At 48.6% G+C, this 20041-nt stretch overlaps 1 protein-coding gene across 6 annotated transcripts in view; it reads right to left on the bottom strand.

The window, feature by feature from the left end:
- Positions 1-251: 251 nt before the first annotated feature.
- Positions 252-20041, bottom strand: part of PBX3 (PBX homeobox 3) — a 94123-nt gene continuing 74333 nt past the window's right edge. For 3 of the 6 annotated variants that reach the window (XM_042830819.1, XM_042830815.1, XM_042830816.1), the window contains exons 3-9: positions 19006-19247; positions 14282-14472; positions 12693-12828; positions 6508-6673; positions 5285-5397; positions 4398-4487; positions 252-1814 (exon numbers count right to left, since the gene is read on the bottom strand). In XM_042830819.1, the coding sequence (XP_042686753.1) occupies positions 1722-1814; positions 4398-4487; positions 5285-5397; positions 6508-6673; positions 12693-12828; positions 14282-14472; positions 19006-19247 (1031 nt within the window). In that variant the 3' untranslated portion in view covers positions 252-1721. The remainder of the gene's footprint in view (positions 1815-4397; positions 4488-5284; positions 5398-6507; positions 6674-12692; positions 12829-14281; positions 14473-19005; positions 19248-20041) is intronic. The other 3 variants (XM_042830817.1, XM_042830818.1, XM_042830820.1) reach the window with 3 other exon arrangements.

The following is a 20041-nucleotide window of genomic DNA, read 5'->3' as shown; positions in this document are numbered from 1 at the left end:
CGATGGCGCTCCTTAAGTGCATCTCCAGGACTGCCCCTCTCCACAGCCCCTCTCTCCCTCCGCTCCCACACAGCACAGCACACAGGTGGAGGCCGGGGCTCTGAGCCCCAGCACAGCTCACTGCCACTGAGCTCCTGCGCGCCGCTCCGCCCGTCCTGAGCCACGCTGAACTCCTGCAACGGCAGCTGCACCTCTGCAGCTCGCTCTGCTCAGGCCTGATTTAAACTGAGCTGGAAGAAATTACATCAAAATTTGATCATGAAAGCAAAAAGTTTATTCATGTTTGAAACTACATATAACTACCACGAGGAAGACTTCTCAATCCAGGGTGTAATCCAGTTAGAAAGTAACACGAAACGTTTTAATACATTAGAATCACTGCCACAAATTATTTTCATGACTCAATCAGTTTCAGAATCGCATACAATACAAAAGAGAGAAAGAAAGGGCCCCCTGTTACACAGGGTGAATATACAGTACTGATACTGAAGTCTGTATGCATTACAATTAGTTGTATTTTTTGCGTGGATTAGTAACAAGATGAAGAACATTCAAAATGTTTCTCAGTATTTACAACAGTTTCACTGTCCTGTTAAACCTAAGACCCAATGTTTCCACTTCAGCTCTTTTAAAAGTTGCAAACGCAACCCTGATTCTTTTAAAAGATTACAATGTACATTACAATTTATGAGGGAAACAAAGAGTTAGTTACAAGATGCAAAAAGATAAGAAAGAGACAAACTACAGCGTGAGTATCGTTCAGAGGTAGTAAGTGAGCACTCTAAGCTACAGAACATGTTGAAAGTCTATTGGTTCGTATGAGTTCGCATGAGGTAATAAAGCTGTGTTTTGATTGGTGAGATGTATAAATACTCTTTTGCTACACTATGTACAACAATCCATATAACGGTGCTTTTTCCTTCGCTTTTCCTTTCTGTTTTTGTTTGTTTGGCTGCCCAGAAGAAGTAACCAATCTCGGCAGCCGCACAGCACCTACTCACACTGTAAAACCCAGCTGGTGGCTCACTGAAAGAAGCAGCAATATCTTCACCTCTTAAGAACACTCTGAGTCCATTGCCGAAATACAGAGAGCAGGCGGGGGGTCCTGGGCGGTTAGCAAGGAAAGATGCTCCTGGTATCCAACCTAACTTATAAAGCAACAGATCACAACAAAAATGTGACGAATAAGGATTCTTAAACACAACCGCTGTTAACTGAAATAACCAAACAGATCTCTTTATTCCAACTCCATAAGAGAGATGAAAAGGTTAAACACAATCCAAGTCTGTAACTCATTTTGACTTTCCGCGAAAATATGCACGCAGTTAAGATTCAGGTGAGGTGTTCTTTGTGCCCATTCTTGCTATCGAGGTTAAGCTTGTACTGTACTTTTACCCTTAAGGCCAAGCAATTGGCAACTGTTAGACCGACACTGTTAAAATCGCCGATAATAAATTATGATAAAATAGTTACAGGGCTATAAACAATGCTAAATCTTGGCCCAATTGGATAAAGTGCTTTTTAACATTGTGTGTTTTAAGTATAAATACAAATGATTATGATACCTTTAAAAAACAGATTTACCAAGTTTTCTAGTAAGACAAGGTTTTACAGTAAAGCTGTAGGTGGTTGGCTACAAAAAAATTCTTTCCTTTTTCTCCTGCGACTCTGAATGCGCTGATCAAGGCATCTCAGCTCAGGGAAAAAGTGTTGCTAGGAGATTAGTTAGAGGTATCAGAGTGCACACTTCCCGGCCCTTCTGTAGGGGAAGTCACAGAAGATGGAGTAGTTGCATCCTGCCAGCCTCCATTAGCCTGAAAAGGGAAAAACAATTCAATTGATGCAATTACGCATATTAATTACATAGTGCACTGAAAGAAACAAAGTGGCAAGGCCAGAGATGGGGGGGAGACGCTCTGGGAAAGAGCTTATCCTAAACTCCCTCTGGTTGCAGAATTTGTGAGAAAACCACCCGAGCTGGGCGTGAGGCGCTTTGATGAGAGAAGCGTCCCACAGCCAGGGGCCGAGCACAACAGCAATGCTGGGATTCCCGCATCTCCATTCTCGCTCCTAATGAAGAGCACCCCTTCAGCCGATGCTTCAGGTTATTTTTCCTGAGAAAGCGGCTCTGGGGCAGCAGTCCTTAACGCATCTCTCCTCTCAGCTCCAGAGCTGGGAGTTGCCTTTCTCTACACCAGAATCCAAGTCCATCCAAGCCCACGCAGCAGCGCAGGCAGGGGCAGGAAGGGGCCCTCGACCCCTCCGCCAATTACCCGAAGTGCAGCCCCACACGGGCTGCCGCTCCGTGCTCACGTTCGCCGCCGGCCCTCCCCGCATTAGGCCTGCATCAGCAATAGCAGTGCTCAGAAACAAATTTGCCTTATGTCTCGGCCCATGGAGGCAATTGCTGAAATCAATGTCCGATCAGATTTCTGCTGTGGCAGACAGCTTGTCGCTACGTATTTTGGTGTCAGTCAGGAGGAGGGTGGCGCGGTGCTCGTGACTGGGGGGAGGATGAGTGGAAGTGACGGGGCAGCTGCCCCCCCGGCACCCCGCAGCCTTCGCGGGGCCGCTCCGCCTGGCTGGGCCCAGGGGCTGCCCTGTGCTGACGCTGGGCCCCGGACCGCCCCGCAGCACCGCCTGGTGATTGTCTGCTGTGTGGATGAAAAACAGCAAACAGAGAAGCCCTTATCGTGACAAATTCCAAGGCTTGAGTCTGTGCTCCCTTAAGGAAAATTAATGGCAATACCGACCTGCGATCGCATTAAGGCTGAAACCTCACCACATGGTTTAAGATGCTCAGCTGCTCAGATGCAGGCTGGCAATGCACAAAGCGTGCCGAGGCACCTCTGCTTTTTTTTTTATATATTTTTTTTTAAGGATATGAAAATCTACTTAGAGAAAGAAAAACTCTTGTGCAGATATGAGTCTAAAGATATTCCATCTGAAGTAAACATCATTCCTCTTTTATCCAAATTTATAAACAACAAATGTACAATATTTTTACTCAGCTTGGCAGCTGGAGGAGAGGTTGTCAGCAAGCATTCTTTTTTTCAAATAAATTAATCCTTACTCTGGTGGTTTGAGATTATGCACTGTATTATACAACAGCGCCTTATCAGGCCTCATCAGTGAAGATGGAATTCATGTCTGTAAAATGCTGCAGGCAATCACAGTTTCATATTTTATCATGTTGATAAGGATATCGCAAATTCTCTGAAGCATTTCAAAACACTTAAATGAAAAAGGAGAAATGCAACTAAAAGGCTTTTTATATGGTTTGTTGTGGGTTATTATGAGTTATTTATAAACCCAAAAAGAAAGATTTGACATTTCAAATGTAAAAGATTTGAGTATTTAATGGTACTTTTTTCCCTTTACAATTGAACATCTTCAATCACATTTTAAATCATTAATATTTACTCTCGTGGCAAGTGGAAACCCTCGAAGAGGAAAAGCTCACATCCCCGTGGCTGAGCCCTTCCCAGAGGTGCTCTGCACAGCGCCTGAGCCGCAGCACCACGGGCACCAATGCAGCAGTGGGCGGTGGCACAGAGCCGCCCCGGGGCGGGAGGAGCACTGCCTGCCCAGCGCTCCCTCTGCGGTCATTTTAAACTTTGTGAATAAAAAGGAAAACAAATGAAGGCCGCCTGGTAAGCAAATACGGAGCATTTAGTAAAACGAAGCGCTCATTTTCAAAGCGGCGAATGAGAAGAGGAAGTTGAATATGAGAGCTGAACACAATTTGCAGCGGAGCCTTCAGCACACAGCCTGCTGCCCTGGGAGGTGTTTGGTCCCGGGCTCTCACGCAGCAGAACAGCTGCAGCCCTCAGCTATCCTGGCCACTGCAGGGCCCGGCCGCTCCGAGCACCAACCGATCCCAGCAGCCACAGCAGGGCTGCACTGACAGCACCCGGCACAACCCGGTCCAACATCCCTCAATTCACCAGCACCTCTTTGCCAGACCTACTTCTCTCGTTTGAGTAACAAGGCCAAAATTGCTTCTCAAACGCAGGAAAAATGTGCACCCTTGAAATGGCTAAAAGTATATCAAAACAGCAGTCCTGATGTCAGATTGCAGGCAATGACGAATACACGTGCGGTTATCTGACCACCTCTGCAAAGAACAAGAGCCTTCTCTCCAAGGCTATCACTTTTTAAACTCATAAGGCTGAAAAATATAAAAATTCCAACTGTTTATAGTGATGGCTCTAGGAATTTTCTCTGTTCCTACATGACCAAGACTCATAGCTGTATCAAGGGCCATTTTGCAGTTCATCTCCAATGATGCAATGTTAAAATATGCTATCACAAGAGAAATTAATGTGTGTTAATGACTACATTTACCCGACACCGTGCTTATGGCCCTCCAAACTACTCTACCCCTGGGTACTCACATTTAAATTATGTGGACTGTACAGTGAGTTTCCTCCCAAGCCATCATTGTATCCTCCCGTCTGATTGATAACATGACGCAGGGTATCCACCTTAAAGTAAGAGGAAACAAAATTCATCATTCCAAATCTATTAAAACATCATCACTTACAATAGGCAACATTTTGAATTATGTGAGCCAAACGGGTTTAGCGTCTTCTATGAAAGACAAATTTATCAATCAAGAATGACTGGCAGAATTTCAACAAATCCCTGCATGTTAAAAGCCATACATCTCTGCTTCTCACACCAGCCAAACAATAACTTCCTCACAGCAGTGCATCCCGCAGGTCCTTCTTAAGTGTCTGCAGCAAAGCGCTGTGCACATTCGTATGTTTGGATGTACTTGCACGTATGGGGAAAGATGATGGAACATATAAAGCCCTGTGTGAAAGGACTGGAAAAGGGACTGAGAATAACTTGTATTTTAATAGCTCAGTTAGATGCGTTCTGACATTCAAACAAATACACAAATAAAGGTTTGTCTGATAAATGAAACAAAGACATTAAGGGGAAAAAAAAAGAAGGGAAAAAAAGAAAAAAGAAAAGGAAAAAAGAAAATTCACTGGATTTACAGCGTCCATGGAAGTCAGATGCACCCAATCCCATTCCATGAGCTCAAGCCAGAGCCGAATGCATTCACAAAGCTTCAAGTTTCAATCAGAAAAAATCACTCTTTCCTTCGTATTTGTGAAATTCAATGCCGGGGTAAGAATAGGTCACGTTCAGAAATATGCAGCCTCCACTCTGCAGCGAGGCACAGACCATTCGATAGAGCCAGAGTAAGGTGGAATTTTTAGCCCAAACCCTACCCTGCTAGAAAGGCCCTACTGTGGGGCATTTCTCCTACCTGTGACTGCACATTGGCTCCGACTTGGGACCCCTGGTAAGAATCCCCATTCAGACTCTGCATGTTCATGAACATGTCCCCAGAATTTGGGAGGTTAAAAGAACCAGAAGAACCTGGAAAGGAAAGAGTTAAGTAGCTGAATAACAGAGAGCTACAAATATATAACCCCAAAGACCTCAGGGCAGGGGAAGGAGAAGAAGAAAGGAAACAAGAAGGAAAGGCAATGCCCAACAGAAACCACGCTCCTGACCCACAGTGGGGCAAGGCCAGCCTGGCAGGACACCCATGCAGCGTGGGACCTGCACTGCTTCTCCCCACGGCGCTGAGCGGCGCGCAGCAAAACCACGCCGGGGAAGCAGGGACACCCATCAGAGCCCAGGGCGGCCTTACTGCTGGAGAGCACTGCACACACAGCACATGTGCCAGCTGCTTTCCCCCGGAGGATCACCTCATCCTGAATAGCTCCACACTCTAAAAAACTAATTTTGAACCTGTGTTTAATATTTCCTTCAAACAGAAATGCCCGGTAATTTCTAGTTAGCTGATTTATCGGCAGAGGAGGAACCTTTCTCTTCCTTTCCTTTGACTAAAGGCTTTTTTTTTTTCCCCATGGATCTTCACATCCTTAAAAAGTTGTCTACAACTATGCTGTGGCAAAACTTCACTGTAAATAGTGCCAAACTTTGTAGAAACCCTTGCCTCTGGAACCCCAAAGCGATTTCCTCTTCAGATCCTCCCTCTACTAACTTAATGCTTAGATTTGCAAAATGTCAACAGCGCACTAGCGAGACAGTTGTTAAACACTATAAAAGAACACGTGGTTAGACTCTGGAATAAAAGCTGTGTCCCTAGATTTTTATATATAATATCAACCCCTTGTCAAGCAACCCAGAGCACAAATTTTAATTAGCGCACACTAAAACATCCCTGTGTTTTGTTCTTACATTCTTATCTTGACAATAAATACAGCAGTTCTACAAACACAGGCTTGAGAGTTCTGCCTCCCTTTATTTTCTGCTACTTTCATGGAATCAGAAAACGCTTAAGGTATCGACAGAAGCGAAGATGCTGCCAGCAGTGAGAGCGAGGCAGACCTGTGGTGGGAGCTGCAGCTCAGTCCCCTCAGCCCACGAGGCCAACCCCACTCCCCAGGCAGTGCTGCCAGGGAGCTGCTTGCCCTGCCGAGCTCGCTGCAGGCTGCCCCAACACGCGTGGGTACGCACCAGAGTTTGGCGTGGTGGGGGAGTTGGTCTGGTTGTTCTGGACGGCCGCAGCCACGGCGTGCGCTGCAGTCACAGCCGTCTTTGCTGCGTAAAGATTGGCTTCTTCCTGGAACTTCCCAATGTTCTTCTTGTACCTGATTCTCTTATTGCCAAACCAGTTGGAGACCTGTGTTGGAGAGAGGAGGGGCAGAGTGAAGGACACAGTGTCTGACTCAACAAAGCAATTCAAAACATTGCGCTGGATCTAGTTAACCCCAGTGCCTCATCCCCAGCAGGAACCCTGCAACAATCATGGATCAGTTAAATATGAGTACAGGTACGTGTCTGATCTGGTTCTGCTTGTCCGCTGGCAAACTGATGCCCAAGGGGTGACAACACGTATCCTGGAGCTTGCTGTCTCTCGTCAGTATCGCCATCCATCCATGAGGGCAGTGCAAAACCGCAGAGCTGCCGCACGGACTGAAGTGCCTGCTGGCTGAGCCAGAGCAAACAGCCACAGCTCCACATTGTTCTTTATCTGGGGGCCAGAACAACCTTGGCAGCCCGCACCTAGAGCTGTGTTTGGTCGGCTGGAAATGAAAGGGATCATATAAATCAATAATGGCTGAAAAGTCACTTTGTCATCTCTCTTTGAAGATACTGTACTGAGACCAGAGTGGCTGGCAGGGCGCTGGCCATTAACCCGTGCAGAGGTCACGGCTGGAACAGTTCAGAAAAGATCCTGCAGTGGTTTCTCAGCGCCTTTGTTTAACTTCAGCACTACAACAAAGCTAAACAAGAGCCTCAGCTCGTAACACAGGCAACAGCCAAAGCTGCCCAGACAAAAAAGCATCTGTAATGAGACAGAGGTAGAGGGGAGGGGACTGGTAACAACACAAGTGGTAATTAGTTGTGCCCTGTAGTGAGGGACCAAAGCTCCACACTGCACAGCACACAGTGACACTCGGCTGCTCCCACATCCCACAAGCACCACAGAGCACTGCAGCTCCTCTGAAAGCCCAGGAGTGCATCGCTGCACCCAGCAAAGCCCACAGGACCTGTGCTTTAGGTAGCTCCAGCCTTTAACAGAATTAATGAAAAGCACCCAGCTTTTAACTGTAATTCAAGATGCACACCTTATACATTCCCTTCCCTAGAGAGCACTGCATCTATTGTACTGTATTCTGTATATTACACTTAATATTTATCTTGTCAGTCAGAAAAGCAATAATGCATTAATGAAACCTAGCAAATAATTATTGTGGACAATCAGATTATGCTTTATTAACAGTTTCATAATTGAGGAATCTCTGTACATCAACTATTGTCCACAGATGTGCACGAGATCCCTCTGTTTATGCACACCCATGGACCAATCAAACAACAGCCATCACTAATAAAGGTTTATTTAATTCTCACAGTAAAATTTTAATATCACCAGCAGCCTGGGGAAGCCTCATCGAGTGGATTTGCTTGACATCAGATCGTTTCCATTCTGCTAGCCCCAATACTTCTTAATCTTTAATATCAAGGCAATTAAAATTAATGGCCACTCATCCAGAGCCACTGTGGGCAGTGTTTCCTTGACATCAATTGTTTGATGGGATTACCTAGAGGTTAAACTAACAAGCAAGGTTTAATTGGAAGCAATGAGAGGAGCAGCAATCGTGCGTTATGTTTAACCCATATACCACATCTCAATGAACATCCAGAAATGTTAAACTATTCCTGAGACCAAAGCACACGCTGCACACCCCGGTCTGGGCAGAGCCTCCCCAGGATGGACGTCACAGCCCAGCACCCTTTGCTGCCCGGCCGCAGGGCTCGGCATTCCCGCTCCTCGCCACCTCCACTGCACAGCCAGCACGGCTAGCAGCACCGGGGCCGGATGAAGCACACCACCACGAGGCCCTGCTGGCTCCCTGCTGCCCTCCCTTCCCCGGCGCACAGCTGTGGTCACCAGGCTGCCCAGGGCACCGGAGGGGCTGCCGTGCCCTGCTCCCGATCCCACTGTGCCCTGGCTCTTCACAGCACTGCAGGCTCATCCTAAAAATGGAAGCTGTGAGCTGCTTTATGAACGCTTTTCATTTAAACAAACTATCTATACGTTCACATTAAAAATAAAAAACAAACAAAAAATAAACCATCTTCCTACTCCTGATCATTGAAGGTCAATTTATTACTTGGGCTTAATTGTATATTACATTTCAAAAAATACTGTTGCACTTACTTACCACATTAATTGCAATGTTTAATGAAAAGACAATAAATTATTACTTAAATAGTCCTGATGCCTAGTGTGGGGTTTGGGATGGGACGCGTTTTGTCTCAGCACCGGCTGTGCTCTTGGGAAAAATCAGGCCTCGTTCTGCAGAGAACCAGCTGACACAAGAACATCACTGCTGAAATGAGCAAACTAAATATTTATGGATCACAGAAATTTTTCCATAGTCTTTCCAAGGGTCTGCAGCACTGTTTATATTCTGTACCTCGCCAAATGACACAAAGCAGAAAAAAACCTGAAAATAAGCACAGTACAATTATGGCTAACAATTTTACATCTACAAACTATTTATTTAAGCTCGCATCTTTTTTTTTCTTGCTTCCCAAACAAAGTCAAGGATAAGAGCCTATAAATCTGCAGCTCTCCACGTCAACGTGCTTACCAAAACAAACAGAGCAGAAGAAGTGGGGCTTGGAGAGATGCTGAAAATCAGCTTTTGCATCCTTTTAAAAAAAGATTTTAAATACACTCTCTTGTCAACCGTATTCTTCTTCTGTTTGAAGCAGTGAAAAATTTTATTGCCATAATCCACTGACATGCTTTCAGCAGCAACTATGCCCTTTCTATAGCTCATATGATAGACTGATAGTTGTTCATGACACCCTGAAAGAGACTCATCTGCAAAAGTATAAAACATCAGCCTCGCAGCCACAGCACGGAGAGAACAGATGACACAGTTTATCTCCCACAAACACGTGCTGATCGGGTGGTTCTAAATTACAGCCAACAATGTTCTGTTAAGGACATTTTTTTTCCCCCAGAATTACCTTTTCCATACTCTTAAAATGAAATTGCGTGAGGTGCTCATCTTCATAGTTTGTCTTTATGCTTTTCTTGAAACACCTTCTCTACACAGTATTTTAAACACCAGGACCAAAACTAAAACCATCCATCTCCCTCCCCAGCTAAATGATTCCAGGAGACAAGTTTCTTTGCAGCTCAGTGAAATGCCTAAGCAGCAAGGTTTCCAGTCAGCTGCTTAAGCAGGGGGGAGGCTGATCCAAAATTCTCACTAATTGTTTGAGGGAGAAAATATTCTGCCGTGAACCTGCCCCCAGCATTCCTCAGACACTGACAGCACAAGTTAGTACTGCAGGTTAGAGACTGCATGGGAAGCCCAGCTCAGATAGAAAAAGGACCAAGCTTCTTCAAACACAAACAGAAACCTCCAGGAGTTTCCAAAGCCAACAGTTTTTTTCCCCTTCTCATTTCCCAGCTCTTTGTACCTCCCGGGCCTCTGCAGCCAAGGAGGCAGCCGGGCGCAGTGCCAGGCAAGGCAACGTCGGAGGGACTCCTGGTCAGGTCTGGAAATAGATCTGCTTAAAGATTTTTCATAAAAACCCTGTGCAGGAGTAGCTCAGTCACTCGCTTGGATGCCATTGCTCATCCCAGGTGATGCTACTCCTGCCAGTATTTTAAATGACTGCTCAATTTACGCCTGATTTCTGGATTGCATCCTCTGACTTTTGCTGCCAAGCACCAGGGCAGCGTGGACGGTGCAATTTTACAGTGCATGCTTGGAGCTTTTCTGCTAGATGGCCTTAAAAATATATACACTTTTCAGGACAAAGAAAGACAACTTCAGCCTAGTCTGACCTAGTAAATATCAACTAATCCTGCAGCCTTGCCATACGGCCTTTGGAAACACCTCAGAAAAAAAATCAAAGAGCAGGAGAACCACAGCACTCACATTTCCAGTGGTGAAAGCAGATCTATCAGGAATTCAAGTAACCAGCTGATCAGAGGCACACCCTCTCTCACTGCAGGCTTCTCTCCCATTAGGTGGCACACTGCCCAGTGCTCTGGCCTTCCCACCATCAGGGACTTCTTCCAGCCGTTCGCACACTCCTTGCCAGACTGAAGCTTCAGCCACTGCCCCAGATCTGCATCCGTGGCAGATGCTGTCAACGCTTTGTAGTTAATGCTGTCCTCACTCCTAGGTTGGGAAACGTGGCCCTTCAAAGCTCAGGATGTGCAGAATGGTACAAAGGAGGCAATGCAGCTACTCCCATCACTCATCCAGGCTTCCTAATGGATTCAGGGAACGACTAATTCACGCTCGTATCAAATATTAAAGAGGCAAACCTATATTCACATTACAGGCTGACTGCTGCTCCTACTCTTTTGGACCGTCTGCCTGCCTTTTATTTCATTCTACAACATATACATTAAATCTTATCAAACAGCCAATTAAGAAAGCAATCAGATCTATTAGCACTAGAAGCAATCAGTTATGGCTTCTCAAATGCTCCATCTTGTTTCCTTAGCCTCCTCAGCCTTATCTAGGTCTAGCTTTTTATCTGCCCACTCTCCAGGATCACTAACTCGTCCTCCGCCAGGCACAGCTCTCTAGCTCCTGGCTGGACACAAAACATCTCTTCAGCAGGTCTGCTATGCTCTCCAGCACAGTGTGTGTGCTTTCCCTGATTACACTGTGCCAGCAGAGATGACTTCTGTGTTCTCCAACTTCATGTTGATGATGTTGGCTCTCCTAACTACACAGCAAGCCACCTTGGCTCTTGCGGGAGGATTTTTCAAACAACACTTACTGGAGGAACTGCAATAAGCTATATTATGCCAAAATGACTGAAACCAGCAATGAGACCCGGCTGTGGACCAAGCTGCACAGGTCCTCCTGTGCTCTGCAGCTGTTTGGCTGGCTCCAGTCATTTGGGAGAGCTGCAGTGATACCTGTGGGCTGGCATAGTTGCCCAAAGCTGCCTGCTCGGCAGTTACTCATGTGATGCTAGCAGTGACAAAGGAGAAACTCAATAGCAAGCAAGTTCTGTGCCAAGCCTCCCAAAGCAGGGCACTTTAGGCCACAAATACCATTTTCTACCCTGTAGCAGGCTCAACATAGCAACACGTACTTCCTTCTCACATTGAGCATTCTCCAAGAGGAAAAACCAAAATTCCTGCACATCACCATAGCCAGTTGTAAGTAGACTGAGATAAACTGTTCCCACTTGCACCCCTTACCTTCACTGGTCACACAAGCTTCCCATCCAGCAGGAGCACAGGACACGCTGTGCGCTGGGAAGCAAGCATGGCACAAGTGTATCTCTGCTGGCCTCTTTCACAGCAGAGGACAGTTGTGCTAGAGTTTGTACTTCTGATGGCCCATTCAAAGTTAATTAAGTAAGATCAGGTTTTGGGGAGCTGAGTGGCCTTTCTCACAGAAGATTTCATCTGAAAGTCTTCAATAAAGAGCCTGAATTTTTCATGGATTCAATGGAGACTTATAAAGTAAATCTCAACTCAAGTCTTAATTATAAAGCTAAAGGTTGCGCTGCTAATAATGCCAATACCGAAGCCTGCAATCATTAATAGTTAACACACTCGCCGCAGGCGTTGTTCCTCTAAAGGACCTGAAATATTGATAAGCAGCGCTGATGGAGCTGGGAGGAGATGGCATGCAGCCCCGCAATGGGACAGCTGGAGAACAGGGACGCTGCCAGTGAACTTTCTCTTCTACCATCCAAGAGCAGCCTTTCCCAAGCTGTGTGTGCCAGATTTGATGTGGGATTATTTTGGCTTTCTGTCAAGCATACAGGCCACAAGAAATGCAACATGTTATTTTGCTTTCTGAAGTGGTGAAGGAAACAGTGAATGAAAGTTTGATGTATTGGTGCCATCAGCCTGAATGTTTTTGTGAGGACCCAGCTCAGAGCTGTACGTGTGTTTTGGCCTGCACAGAAAACAGTCCCAGCCAATGGAATTAAGCCCTTCTAATTAGGGAGAAGCTGTTTTTCTTGCATTAACTTTACAGTAACATCTGAGAGAGAGCCAAAAGGATCAGGACAAGCACAGGGCAGGGCAGCCTGCATGCGCAGCCCCTACCGAAGCCCATCCTGAGCTGGAGCAGGGGCAGCTCGGTCAGAGAGCAGTGGGGGATTGGGGCCGCGCTCCCCCTGCTGCCTACCTGTGATACCGTGATGCTGCACTTCTTTGCCAGCTCTTCTTTGGCTTCTTCACTGGGGTAAGGGTTACTGAGGTGGGAGTAAAAATACTCATTCAATATTTCTGTGGCTTGTTTACTGAAATTGCGTCTTTTCCTTCTGAAATGAGAAAAGAAAACAACAGCTGTTCCAACTCCACCAGAGCTCCGGCAGGGCAGCATGCAGCCACCTCCACACCCCCAGCTCTACCATCACCATGCTGAGGGCTGCTGGGGTCCGAGCACTGCCTCTGTCACCCAGCCTGCACGGGACTCATCCCAGGAACACACAGACAACTCCCACACAACACAGGTTGAGACCTGGGGCAGCAGAGCAGGAAGTGAGGCAGGAGCAGTCATGGAGTCAGCCAGCACCCAGCCTCAGCCCAAAAGAGCACATTGCCTGCTCCACAACTACATCTCCAGTGCTGACAACAGCATCACCCTTCCCTTCACCCGTACAGTCAGGGCTCCTGCACAGGGCTACCGGGGCGAGCATAGCAGGGCTGCCTGCATGCCACATCCTCATCCAGCACTCAGGGAGCCAAGCAGCCCGCACTCGCTGCTGAGGGCAGTGCAGGCCCTGGCGCAGGCTGCAGTGCTGAGGCACTCCCTGAGGTGCAGCCTGAGGACCGTGGCAGCAGCACCTGCACAGCTGTTCACTTCCACGCTGGGACGTGCTGCCTGCCAGCCTGGGAGCTCCTCACAGAATCTCCAGTTAGACATTCTGTCAGAGCTCCTTTCCCTCCAGGCTGGTTGCAATCACAGGCAGTGCTGCAGGCCAGCAGGCAGCCTAGCAGCAATCCCCAACGCTCTCTTCCAGGAGTATCACAGTGCTGCTAACGATGCCGTATCCTGAAGCAGGCAGACTCTCCCTAGAGCTGCATTTATCTCATTACTGTGCTTCCGCTCATTTTGCCTTATTTACCTTCCTCCTTTTTAAAGAAATCACTTTAAAATGTGCATCTGCAAGCTTTACCTTTTGCAGTTACTAGAGCTCTCCACAGACATTTCCTCCAACTGTTTGTAATTATCCTAATTTGCCACACCTGCCAGTGACCTCCTTGTTAATAAAATTATTTTGCTCTTGTTTAGCTCCTCACAGCTTTCAGGTGTGAAGCAGGCACTGGCTGATAACTGCAGGCTCCATGTGGGCTCTCCCTGTACTGCGGCGCTCAGCCAGCTGCCAGGCTCCTGTGGCAGGGACAGTGCTGGGGCAGCCTCCCACCTTCTTGGGGCACCCCAGCAAATTAGGCTGTTAGCCCCTCTTTTGCCACCACCGACTCTACTCGCATGACAGCTTGTTGGAACAGGGGCCAGCAGATCTGGTCTTTGGAATTATCAACACTTCTTACCTCAAGTGCAGGCAGCTGCTAACTCAGAGCCAGCCTCAGGCTGTGACATGTTGCTCCCAGGTAACCTGTACTGTGGGACTGGTTATGGCCCTACGCTGGGAAATGCTTGTACCTGCAGCCGTTTAAATTAACTGCAATGATGGAACAGTGCTCAGCACAAATACTGCCAGCAGCAGCCCTTCTACACCAGAAAAGCTGGGGCAGTCATCTCAGCCTTACCTGGCATCAAGGAACCTCGACCTTAAAATCATGACTGCTTCACAAGTACTCTGCTTCAGCTGCATCTGAATGGAGCTGAATTTTCGATGAATGATGCCCACCATCCTTTCAATCTCCTTAGGAGAAATGGGACGCGTTCGACTCTGTTCTCTGAGCAGGTTCATCACATGTGTGGTAAATTCATTACATGCCTGCAAACGAAGGAAGGAGAGGCTTAGAAATTGCTTTGTGCCACCCAACAAGCATGCGAAGCCTCACACAGCCCCATCCCCACACACAGCCGTGGGAGCAGACTGCATGCAGCCGGCAGCAGCCAGCACTGGTGTGGTTCCTCTTTGCTCTTATCCCTTCCCATCCATGAGGCGAGCAGTGCCCAGCAAGTTGATGGGGAGTGGGATCTGGAAGGCTGATCTTTCAGTAAGTGGTTGGAGGCAGGACGTTGTGAGCAGTGCCAGCACATGCTCAGATGCATGAGCAGAATCTGTCGGCAGCCAGCACTTCCAGGGGCGTGCTGAATGCATGCAGGCAGCACAGGAGGTTTAACACCCTGCAGAAGGTAGGGAGTTTAAACCCGCTGGAGCAGTCCCATGCAGCCCCCTGCCACACATGGCGTCACAGCATGGCTGTGCCCAGCCTGGCCTCACAGCGCAGCCAGGCCTGGGGAGGGGAGGCTGTAGCAGCCATCCATCACTAGCCCCAGACTATGCGGGCGAAAGGACACGATGATATAAACTTCTGCAGGCTGCATCATCACTAGGCTCTGCTGATCTGAGCCTCTGCGTGACCAAGTGCCTGTCATGCTGGCATCCCTGCTTCCCCCCACGCAGGCTGCAAGCTGCCACAAACTGTGCTGATTTATGTCTCCTTTATCTCTTTCAAAAACAAACCCTGGGCCTGCTGCCTGCCTGGAGTGTGGCAGTGCAGCCCCAGGTTTGCTGGCACAGAGTTGGAGCGCAGTGGGGACCAGGCCAAGGGCAAATTGCACTCAGCCCCAGCGGCACTCCTCAGAGGCCAAGGGGGGCAACACAGCAGTTGCACAAGAAGCCCTCCTTGTGCACTGCAGAGCTGCAGTCACTTCCAAACAAGGCTGAAGGACTTCACGCTGTGCATCCAGCGTACAATCACACCATGTGCATTAGGAATCAACCTGATTCCAGCTCAGCTTTTTCTCCTGAAGCCAAGGTTAAAAGTAGCATTACAATCTCTAGTGGTTGGCAAACCTGCCCATGACAGGAGGGCTGGAGCTCTATGGTCTTTAAGGTCCTTTCCAACCCAAGCCATTCTATCATTCTATGATGTGTCTTACAAGTACGTGTTCAGCAGTTCTCCTGCATTTCAATAGCTGGTGTGAGGGAAAGAGTTAAAAGTGAAAAGTTTATGCATCTAAAAACTCATAATTTCCTATAACATTTGCTGAACGTCTCACAACTTATTAAGTGAAGCCATCTATGAATGCAAATGCTGATTAGCAATTTGGCAATCGCCCAACATTCGCAGAATTCACATAGCTTTTCTTTAAACCAGTAGTTCATACATGATTAATTAGAACATCTCATTTATGTAGTGTGCACTTTAGCTCATTACTCTAAGTAAAATTCGTTAAGTATTTACATTTAGATAATTAAAATCTGGGTACACCCTTAAGAAAGATGCATACACTTCAGGCAAAGTGATTTTTTTTCTTTACACTACTGAAAGCAAATTACAGGCTGATTTACCTCCCCGCCACACCACTGGGAGGCAGCGCCTGGCTGGGGGCAGTGCAGGGGTCCCACACGGCAGCACAGAGCGCTGGGTGCTGCAGCCACGGTGCCCCAGGCTCCCCACCACAACCTGAGCTCCAGCTGCAGGTATCTGACCTGCCTGATCCGCATTTGCCATTTGCGGATTTTTCCTCCTCTCTCACTGGACGCTTAATCACAGAATCACAGAATCACTTCATGCTACCCCAGGTGCCACAGGGAGCCCATTCCCGCTGCCCGCGGTCCCCGCTCATGCCAAAAACGAGGAGTCTGTCCCAACCCCTCCAGGCTGCGTACCTGCCGCAGAGCAAGGGCTGCTCCAGGTGCCCTCCTCGTCCCCATCCCACTGCAGCCTGTCCTGCACAAAGGCAGAGCCGGCACATGTGGCACTGCAGCTCTGACACGGGGTGCCTGGTGTGCCGGCCTCGCCATGCCAGGAGCCATCGGCCCCTGCTGCGTGCTGGCTGCGCTGCAGGAGCCTGAGCCGATCTCTGCTTCAGCCATCTGACCGCTGACAGAAAGACCGGCTTTGGTCACCTGGTCAGCGATGCACAGAGCTGAAGGACGCGCCAGGGCGCAGCTACGGCCTTCCTGAGGTGTGGGGGGCTCAGGCTGCTTAGGCAGTACTGCTGAATCGAAGTCTCTGGCACTGGAGAAATGCTTAAGGCATGCAGTTCATCACAAGGCTGCTATCTGTGGGTCCAGGGAATACATTTTCAAACTACTTTTCAAACGGTAACTGTTACTTAGAAGTGCTTTCAAGCATTTCTATTCTGTGAAAAGTATTTCTCCACAGATATTAAAAATCGACTGTTTTGAAGCTGAAAAAGCAAAAATCTCTTCCTGAATTTACTTATACTGCTGGACAAGCCTTCATTTGGTTACATCTGTGCAAAGGGCCTGCTTTTATTTTCTTTCTCCAGCATCTCCCATCTGTGATGCTCCCGTAGCACAGCTGAGTGGAAGCACGTTCAGACTCTGCCGATGCTCTGTCTTGTTTTCTCTTGTTTATTTATAACGTCCGAGCTACTTGATCCCTCTTTCAGTGCTATTTTTCAGGCCCCTGCTTGGTGCCTGAGACATTATTAATAATGTCAGGTTATAAGTGATGGCCTTGTTAACCTGCTCAGAAACCTTGTAGGAGTGGAGGATGCTTCTGCGAGCCTTAACGCTTCATCAAGGCGAGCAAGAGGAAAACAGAAGGCATAACCCCAGACAATCCGCAGCCGCACGGTGCCACAGCGCTTGGGGGTGGTGGTGTTGTCTTCCCAGCCGCCACACTTCACCCCAATTTGGGGTGAATCCAGAAGACATCTGTGAACTCAGAAAGCAGGTTCCCAGCTGTTCCAGGAGGCCTGGGACCCTTACAGTACTTTAGCCTACAGCAAAAAAATGTATTTCAGTGTAATTATAGAAGATAGCTTTCAATATGTCATCTCTATTATAGCAGCTGTAAATTATGGAAGGAGCTGCCTGTGTACGACCATCTCTCCTGGCACACAGCAAGGGGAGAGCTGCGTGATGGCATGACACACTTTCCATTTTCCTTCCTTTTTTTTCCAAGCACATTCCCCTAGCTGGCAACAAACGTCAGCGTCAAACTCCATCTGCAGAGCATCTTGAGGAAGGACTTGGTGTGGGCTGTGCAGGAGAGCTCTGTGGGAGCTGCCCTGCTGGGTGCGGGGTGGCCCTGCTCTGTGGCAGCAGCCCGGCTGCAGGCATACAGCGATGCTGAGCCCCAGCCCTCCGCTACTGAGACAGGCGAGCAGGAGACAGTTTGCTGCAGGGCTGGGAAATTACCATATTTCTGTGGAGCAGACGCTGCTGGGTGTCAGGATCAACGGGGGAAGCGTACATGTTTCAGGGCAGCTTCACCTCTCTCTCTCTCCTAGCAGCACTTGAGCATCCTCCAAAGTTCCCCGTGGTGTGGACGGATGGCTGTGACACTTCAGTCGAAACCTTTGTAAATTGAGCTACTGGGCTAAAAATGCTACTGCTTCCCCCACATCATTAAACTTATTAGAGGTAAAGGAGATGTGCCAGGAAACAGCTGTAAGCATCGACCTGCATTTGCTTCAGCCCCAGATATGTTTCCAGCCCATGTCCTCGTGGTTGCAGCAGACACTCCTGCTGGAAGGCACTCATTCTTCTAGCGGCCATCCTCATGTCAGACTGCAGGCTGTGCACTGGCCACCACTGTGCGAGAGCTCAAGGGGCTCCGCAGGACACCAGTGTCTTTGCGATGGAATGGGGTCACCTGAGGGAAGAACGATTGGCGCAGAGGCACCTGGCCCTGCACAGCAAAAGGGGAAGCTGTGGGAAGGCAGCCAGAGCCTCACGGCACATGGCTCTCTGCTCACACAGCTCCAAGAGGTTTTATTGCTACTTCTACAACTTGTTTGTGGTTTGGGCCTGTTCAGAGTGACTGTGCTGTGACAGGCAAGGGCAAGGGCAGGGCTTCCCCTGCTCTGCTCAGAAAACCACCACTGATTAAATTCACTGAGCTAGTGGGCTCAGGGTTTGCCAGCTTTGTCAGGACATCGCTGGGAGCAGAAAACAAAGGCAACACCAGAAGCCTGAGGGTTGAAGGTCTCACAAAGCCACACTTCCCACTCCTTGTGCTCCAATGCAGTTGTTCACTGAGAAACCAGAGCCTCCCCACCCCTGTGGGTGGCCAGCAGCTCACACACAGCACACACACTGCACCCAGCCCCGCAGCCATGCTGTGTCTCCTGAGCCACCCGGGGGCACACACAGTCTGTTCCTTCCAGCGCTGGCTCTACGAGAGGGAACACTGGCTCCAGTGCTACTTTATGTGGTTACAGACAACAGAGAGAACTTGGGCATGCAAACATGTGCCCTGCAGCCCTCATAGGCAGCACAGGCAGGGAGAGCCACCAGAGCCCTGGGCACCCGCCACTGGCAAGCAGAGGTGCAAGGGCAGCAGTGGGGACACAAACAACTGAGAGGCTGATGTCTGACCTGTTCATATTTCTCCAGCTCTGTGTGATAGATTTGTCTGATCTGGGTCAATTTGGCTCTGTAATCTGAGTGTTCAATAGAGTTATCTGAAGACCCTCCAGAGGCTGCTGCGGCTGCAGCTGCTGCCGCCGATCCCCCACCTTTCTCCGGACCTGAGACTCCTTCTGCCAGAAGCATATTGTCTAGTCTCATTAGCTGGGGATCGGGAGGGTCTTCCTCCTGGGCTCCTCGGATGCTCAAACCTTGTGCAGAAAAAAGAGAAGAAGAGAAAACACCATCAGTACTTCTTGCATCCGCCCTGCCCTGCCCGCTCCCTCACCCTGCCCAGCCTTGTCCTCGTGGGAGCGCTCCCAGAGTGCAGCACAGACCAACCCTGTGGGCTCCCAGCATCCTACAGAATCCCACCAGTTCCCATAAAGAACCAGAGCGTCTTCCTCCAGCTTTTAAAGGACACTGTCACATATTTAAACACTTCATTGTAGGCACTAAGAGTATCCACATGAGTGCACACGCATACACCTTCCAACTCTTTTCCAAGGTGTACCTCATTCGACACAAGGCTGCTATTGTTTATCCCTATTCATTGCATTGCTTTGACGCAAGACCACACGATAAATCTAAGTGCATTATTTATTCCAAAGTACAAATTTTCTTCTCATTTCCTTCCAAATGGATCTGAGCACTGCACTCCCCCTCCAACTGAGACTTGCCCAACTGGATTCTGCTCCTGCAAGTCCAAATGTTGCCACAAAGGGCCAAGGAAAGATCTGCTGCTTCAACCCCAGTGGCTCAGGAAGAGCCGCGGATCCGCCAGCACCACGCACACACCTGCAGTGGTCTCTGGCTCCACACAGGCACTCAGTGCTGAAAGCTCCCAAAGGAAAGGGGAAATGGGGCAGAATCGACGCAATAGCCCAGAAACAGCCACATGGGAAACAGCGTTGAGGAGGTGGTAGCAGGCACAGGGCAGCACAATGTGGCACAGGGCAGGAACGGGGCCTGAGCTGCCCTGTACAGAACAGGGAACAAGCTGCTA

Source organism: Centrocercus urophasianus, unplaced genomic scaffold (genome assembly GCF_019232065.1).
Source record: "Centrocercus urophasianus isolate 14NV4802_14NV808 unplaced genomic scaffold, USGS_Curo_1.0 seq_34, whole genome shotgun sequence".
Classification (NCBI taxonomy): Eukaryota; Metazoa; Chordata; class Aves; order Galliformes; family Phasianidae; genus Centrocercus; species Centrocercus urophasianus.
Note: the sequence above shows the minus strand (reverse complement) of the source record. Positions and strands in the feature narration are given on the sequence as shown.